This window comes from Macadamia integrifolia, chromosome 4, assembly GCF_013358625.1.
Source record: "Macadamia integrifolia cultivar HAES 741 chromosome 4, SCU_Mint_v3, whole genome shotgun sequence".
In the NCBI taxonomy this organism is placed as follows: domain Eukaryota; kingdom Viridiplantae; phylum Streptophyta; class Magnoliopsida; order Proteales; family Proteaceae; genus Macadamia; species Macadamia integrifolia.
In genome coordinates, this window is record NC_056560.1 from 4269699 (window position 1) to 4277328 (window position 7630).

A 7630-nucleotide genomic window follows, 5' to 3' on the forward strand; every position below is an offset into this window, starting at 1 on the left:
AAAAAAAAAAAAAAAGGCTAATATTTTCTTGGACTAAGTTTTTCTTCAGGGAAGTTCTTTCTATACTACTGTAGTGACCTTATGATTTGAGAGTTCATCATTAACTCCCCACAACCTAGTACAAATCAAATTGCTCTACCTTCTCTAAGATCTCACATTGTCTACATTTGATGCTTTGAAAACATCAAAGTATTGTGGGGAGCAATTTGATTCCCTATATGCCTAGATTAACCACAATTAATGGGGGTCATTTTCTTGTTTCTTCAAATAGTCCCTATTCTTCAAGTGGTTCCAAATAGAATCAACTTTGTCAAACAATTTTCAAAGCATATTTTTTTTTGTTAACTAGAATTTCATTCAGAAAACAACAAGAAATACAAAAAAAATAAAGGCATGAAATACACAAGGCTTAGGTATAAAAAACCAAGAGCCAAGGAATGAAATATGACCAAGCTGTTTGACATGCCACAAACATTGGTCTTCCAGGCTAGCCAAAAAACTCCCTAGTGAACTTGTGGTAGAAACAACCATAATCAGATACAAATATCTCCATCATAAGAGGGAGAGGTAGCTCCGTAAAGGGCATTTGCATGACACATGCCAGACACAAGGTGTCACAGTATGCATGTGGCACAACATAAGTCATGGTCACCCATGCAAAGATATGGGTATAACTGGCCATGCCAAGAAAACATGTTTTAAATACAACATGCTGTAAACACAACATCCAACACAAGTGAAAACAAGACAGGTGGTGACAGTACGACAATAGAGAAGGGAGCAAGCGTGACAAACCAAGTGAATTGCTTTTCGACAGGCACTTCTCCCAAAATATCTCCCATCCAGAACAGAAGAGGCTCCTTCGTTGACAATACAACCTCAAGTGGTGGCTTTAAAGACATCTCCGGCTTCAGAGCCACCACTTGGGGTTGTATTGTCGATGGAGGAGCCTCTTCCATTCTGGATGGGAGATATTTTGGGAGAAGTGCCTGTTGAAAAACAGGTAGCTTGGTTTGTCGTGCCTCCCTTCTCTGCTGTCATACTGTCACCACCTGTCATGTTTTCATTTGTATTGGATGTTGTGATTACAACATGTTTTCTTGGCATGGCCGGTTATCGCCCATAACTTTGTCTGGGTGACCATGCCATGTGTTGGGCCACATGCATATTGTGACACCTCATGTCTGGCATGTGCCATGCAAATGCCCTTTACGGAGCTACCTCTCCCTCTTATGATGGAGATATTTGTATCCGATTATGGCTGTTTCTATAGCAAGTTCACTAGGGAGTTTTTTGTCTTTGACCATACCCTAGCCTGGAAGACCAGTGTTTGTGGCATGTCAAACAACTTAGTCATATTCCATTCCTTGGCTCTTGGTATTTTATACCTAAGCCTTGTGTATTTCATGCCTTTATCTATTTGTATTTCTTGTTGTTTTCTGAATGAAATTCTAAAAAAAAAAAAAAAAAGATGCTTTGAAAATTGTTTGACAAAGTTGATTCTATTTGGAACCACATGAAAAATAGGGACTATTTGAAGAAACAAGAAAATGATACCCATTAATTGTGGTTGATCTAGGCATATAGGGAATTCCTTATTTATCCAATGCTAATAAGATGGATTAACAGTTACATCCACATGGCATTACGAGTCTATGTGTTGAACTGGTTTTAGCCTGAGTTCAGTTCCTTCGCACGTAAATAATAGAGGTCAACACCTGTCCCTTTGCTTCCATAAATGCCCCCCTTCATCTTCTAAATGGCACTAAGTGGGACACATATTAGCCTCTGATAAATACATGCATTGGATCCATTCTCCTCCACCCTCTTTTGTGTTGGAAAACTTTCAATTAAATATTTTTCAAGTAAGGGGTTCCGGAATCATCTACCCGTATGTGTATGTTGCATGTCCGGTTAGGTGATGACATCTCTGTCCTCTTTGTTTCCATAATACCATTTCATGCACTCTTAATGGAAGTAGACGTGACAGATGTCATCACATAATCATACGTGTAGTACAAATAGGTGATTCATACTTGGGTTCGAATGGAGGAGGGGATTAAATATTTGAATTCATAGACTTACCCCATGCAATGTTCTGCAAGTCTTGTTGCGCGATGACTTTAAATAGGGTAGGCTTAGCGTCTGCAATATAAGTAAACTTAAGAACTGAGCTTTAATCTTCAGTATTGAGAGATTTATTTCTTTCAAATTTAACGAGAAAAATTAACAAAGGAATGTTGAGAAAACAAGTACCTCAACCTGTTCTTGCAGGAATTTGATGTACCCAATAGCTTCCATTAGTACTGAGGCTGTGTCTGTCTGGAATCACCACACATTCCCAAATTAATAAACATAATTTACATTCTTCCCTAACCCCCAAAAATAAAAAAATTAAATATTTATGCCAATACTTAGATTTACATTATACTATGCCAATTTCCCCAGCCCCATACTGCCTCTTCCTATATAAAATTATGAATTAGAACATGGGTTAACCAAAAAAGAAAAAAATCCTAAATAGTGAGAATTTTAGATTGATAGTGGGTGAGCTTGGGCCATTGGGCCATGACGGTTAAGTTGCACTATTGCAACATATTGGTCATCGATTTGAAACTTGGAAACAACCTCTCTTGCAAAGCAGGTGGTAAGATTGTGTACTTGCCCTCCCAAACCCTGCAATAACGGGAGCTACCCACACTGGGTTGCTCTTTAGGTTTCTAGGGATGTTTGTGCAACTCATCTTATTGGTGCCTAATGTTTATCAGAACATGGAGAAGAACATAAGTTGTTATGGTAGTTCTAGTTATTCATCTTACAGACTTCTATGATGATGAAGATGATAAGGATCGTCAAGGAGACATGACATTACCTTCCCAAAAGGTGCCACTAACTGCTGGAGAGCTGCAATTCTGTCTCCCAGTTTCTCCTTTCTAACCTGTTTGATGGCAATCCGGAATTCAGACAAAGTGAAAATGAAGTAAGTACTGATGGAAAGGCTATAGTTAGACCACTTTAACTACTGGACACAAATTGACTTGGACTGTATTTTCATGCACCTTAAAGGGTGGGAAAGAAGAACGTGATTCGAACCGGCCCTTCTTGTTGTTTACTCCATGAGATGATGACTTTGCCTCAAAATTGCTGGCTCTCTTTGTTTCTGCAACTCCATTCGTGAAGGATGATATCTTTAAGATGACCAATGAAAGGTAAAGATTAGTTTCTTGACCTGATAAAGGAGAGCCCATATGTATAGATTTCCAAAAGTAAATGCATATCATGCATAAAGCTGAAGAAAGCTACTACTTATGTGGCAAAAAGGAAAAGGATAAATAATAATAATAAATAAATAAATAAATAAAAAGGAAGAAAAAGGATGCTTGCTTTTTGTTTCAAAGAAGTTGGGAAAAAAACAAGAAATTAATTGTTCTTGAGGAGCTGATCAAAAGATCAATATCATTCAAAGTTATTACTGCAATTTGTTGCTTAACACTGAATAAGGGATTTAGTATTTAGAAGCACAAACACTGCAAGGGAAAGAAGAAATTAAGAACAGACTTGATAAAACTGTCCATGACTTAGTCATTTGGAGAAAGAGATCAACACATACTTTTACCAGTAAATCTATTGAAATAATAACTATTTTTGCTTTAATCTCCCAAAATGTCACTTAATTCTCTATAATTGATGGGAAGAAAAAGAAGTGTACTCACTTTGTTGGGGTAGTTTGGGGATTTATGACAGGATTCTTGGAGATGGTCTGGACTGCAAGAGAACCTTTCTTTAGATAAGCCAATATTATTTGGTGAAAGCTGGCTGATACTCCCACCAAATTTTGAGGAGCTCAACAGATCCAAGGCTTGGAAGTTCATCAAAGGCAACGGATTCAGTTCCGACATATTTCTTGTTGGAAAAATCTGGCTTAAGTTTCCACCAGTAGATGTTGCTATTCCTCCAAAACTGCCACAACTTGGAGCATTAGAGTATAGGTCTCCAGCTGATGAGAAATGTGGTCCAATGCTTTGGCAACCTGATGAGTAGGTTTTAAACAAGATCTTCCCACCTAGTTCATGGAAATCTTGTTGCTCATCTTTAATGTATCTAGTGGAAGGCAAGTGAAATTCTTCGATATTTGATGGGTTGTTAACTGTATCACTAAATTTGGATAATGAATCTGATAACTCCTCCTTGATTTTTGCTTGTTGAAGGTGATGTGCTGAGTAGTTTGTAAAGCTCCCTGCAGTACTAGCCCAATTAAACCCTAGTTCCTGAATCATAGAAGCGTTGAGATCAGGAGGGTCTAGACTGCTAATGTTTTGCCTTGAGTCCCTAGGGTTTGATAGAACTCCACTGATATTTTGATTGAAGTCACCATCGGTCCTGCATAGTCAGTTCACAGAAATAGTAATAGAACCCTAAAAGAGTTTCAAAAACCCTTGCAGTGATAAAAATATACTCATATGAAATTATATACATCCTCATAGTCAATGAGAACCCGAGAAGTGAATCCAATATTCAAGGTCCTTACGAACAAAAGGGTATGAAAAATCAAGTCAAAAAGAAAAGGGAAGGCAGCAAAAAAAAAAAAAAGGAAGAAAAAAGATTCCAAATTCTAGTGATTATTCCTGAACCAAAAATTCCTACTTACTTCTAAACTAAAACAGAAGGCAACTGCAATCCAAATGGGTTGACATTTCTAGGTATTTTCAAGGACTAGAAGAAAAAGGAGAGAGAGAGAGAGAGAGAGAGAGAGAGAGAGAGAGAGAGAGAGAGAGAGAACTTACAAACTGAGATTTGAGTTCCAAGAACGGGTGGCGCCAACTCCATAGAAAGATGGGGTTGCTAAAGAAGATGACCCAATAAGCTGCTCTTGGAGCTGATGCTGGTGATGATGCAGATTTAGATTTGCAGACTCCATGGATATTTTTTAAAGGATTGAAAATCCCAAGATGAGTAGTTAAAATTAAGATTTAACTAGCTCTTAGGAATCTCCCACTCGATTTGGAGGAATAGTTCAGGTGACACCCACAAACCCTTCTAGCTTTTAGCAACTTTTTTACTTAGTTTCTTCTTTACTCTCTCCACTCCACTTAAAGAAATCATGAAAAGAAAGAAAGATTGAGTTTAAGAGGAGAGGAAGGGTGGGGAAGGAGGAGGAGGAGAGAGAAAAAAAAGAAAGAAAGCTGAATACCAACTCAAAAACACCCCCTTAGTACTCCTCTCTCTCTCTTCCTTCTGGTATTCCTTCTAGCTTTTTCTTTTCAGGCAACTTTCTGTAGCTCTGCAATTATAGATACAAAATTCTCTCTCTCTCTCTCTTCAAATTTTCTTTTTCAATTGAGGCTTTTGGTGCTCACTACAATTACAAGGAGATGATTATACTTCCTCAATGCCCATTATTAAAATTCTGCCTTCAATCCCAATGTTTTCAACAAAGTTCTGAGGAAAGGAATGATAACAGTCATATCCTCTCTCTCTCTCTCTCTCTCTTGCCCATACACTGAAAGGCTTTTTATATGATATTGTACTCTCTCTGGATCTAGATGGTACAATTTATATATATTTTTTATATATACTGAAATTAAGAGGAATGTTTGTATGTATGTACACTTTTATACCTATTCCAGTCCACTAGAAGGAGGGCCAAAGCTCTTGGGACTGACCCACCACACATGTACAGTTTCATGACTTTGGAAATGCGGAGACTTGACCAGTCCTTTTCCTATAGATATAATTATAGGTTCTGGCTGAGATAGATCCGAGCATGCGAGGATTGTTGCCAGTAACAAACTGGAAGGAATCTAATATCATGGCCCAGAGCTCCATAATATCATTCATCTCTACTTTTTCTGCAACTTGACGAGAAAAAAAAAAAAAAAAAAAGTATTATTAGGAATGTAACTGTTAATATTTACGTATCACGTAGAAATTAAGGAAACGAAATCATCATGAAAATTTTCTTAAAATATAATTTCATTCTCTTCTTCTCGCCTTCTCTTTCTTTCCTTTTTTTCCTCTCTTGGGTTTTGTTATTTGAGAAGGCATTTTCACTACAGATCTCACCAATTCTCTCAATTATATCCCTTAGTGGGGAGCAAGAAAACTCAAGCCCTAGAAGATAGAGATAATGAATGAAATACACTTGTAACACAACTTCCACTATCACCACCTTTTTTTAAGTATTCCTTATTGGGAGGTATTTAATCTCTCTCTCTCTCTCTCTCTGTGGCAGAGCCCTGGAGGGGGTACTTCTCAGACATCCCACGTCCCAACCAAGCTGAGCTGACCAAAGTTTTATCTGAATATCAGAGGATCACTCGACAAGTGCAAATATTGAGTTCTCTGAGAATAATAAAGAGGGCTTCTTTTAAATTTTGAAGTTTAAATGCAGTTGGGAAAAAGGGTTAGCCATGAACACCTATAGGCTATAGCCTTTATAAGGTGCCCTGTATATATTGTACAGATTCTAGGGTTTATATATTGAGGTTTGAGAATTGAGACATGGTGGGAGTGGGAAACTAGAGTATTTAGAAGATAATATAAAGAGGGAAAAAAGGACATGGACAGTGTGCGATAAAATTGTCACCAAACAGCTTCAAAGGGCATTTTATGCAGACATAGATGGATCCATATCTCTAACAGGTGAGACTAGTGAGCTCCTTCTTGAAGAACCTTCACCATGCATGGTGTTGGTAGTACAACATGTGTTGTTCTAGCCCATGCCAGCCGGCACTTTGTAATAGCCATGTGGCTTCTCATCTTATTAATTCGATCTAAAATTTCAGTCCAAATGGATTCCTATGTTGGTTAGAAGGTCAAGGTATAAGAAAAACAGTTTTAAGGGGAAGAGGCCAAGTACAAGGTGGGGCATATGGTTGAGCTGGATTATCAAATCTGACTTGTCACCAGTCGATTAGAGGGTATAATGACACTTTGGATGGGCCACATAGATCAAAACATAAAAGAATGTTGAGCAATGCACCCACTATTTTTTCCACACATTTTAATCAATTTTGTGTTAATCTTTGTCTATATTTGGACAATTAGAAAAATGATCCACATGGTTCTCTATCTATTTATTGAGTACAATTTATCACATCATGGTTAAGATAGACTATCAAATTTAATTTATTGACAACTCAATGGATGCTTCATTAGCAATAGTTTGAATCATCATCATGATCAATCATACTTAGGGTTGAAAAAATGATGGATTATCATGTAGGGACACTTTCTAAACATGACCATGAAAATATGTTTCCTTATATAGTTCTTATGTTTATAAATACCATATAGTAGTTGACTTAAGACCCCAAATTAGTAAAACAAGCTATTGACATCATTTTTAGTCTTGGTTTAAATTTTAGACAAGAATCACTTCTCTACCTGTCATTATATGTAATGCTTTGATATTTGTTTGAAATCAATTTCTCTTTTGAACATAATGGCACATACTATTAAAATGGATCATCAAATTTGACATGGTATTAATTGAAAATAATTCTATTTTTTGTAGGATCCCATGTGGCATATGCTATGCATTTGATGCTTCTTTTTATTTTCCTCTCCCCCACTTCATTGCATAATAGGCATAATTATCATGCAACCGTTTGATTAATGTTTATATTTA

The 7630-nt window shown here is 37.0% G+C and overlaps 1 protein-coding gene across 2 annotated transcripts in view; it reads right to left on the reverse strand.

Annotated features, from left to right (window-relative positions):
- LOC122075738 (transcription factor bHLH110) overlaps positions 1-5491 on the reverse strand; it is a 6549-nt gene extending 1058 nt beyond the window's left edge. The window contains exons 1-6 of one of the 2 annotated variants that reach the window (XM_042640881.1): positions 4785-5491; positions 3714-4380; positions 3060-3188; positions 2873-2938; positions 2263-2322; positions 2086-2145 (exon numbers count right to left, since the gene is read on the reverse strand). In XM_042640881.1, the coding sequence (XP_042496815.1) occupies positions 2086-2145; positions 2263-2322; positions 2873-2938; positions 3060-3188; positions 3714-4380; positions 4785-4918 (1116 nt within the window). In that variant the 5' untranslated portion in view covers positions 4919-5491. Of the gene's footprint in view, positions 1-2085; positions 2146-2256; positions 2323-2872; positions 2939-3059; positions 3189-3713; positions 4381-4784 lie in introns of both variants that reach the window. The other variant, XM_042640880.1, reaches the window with a different exon arrangement.
- Positions 5492-7630: the final 2139 nt, after the last annotated feature.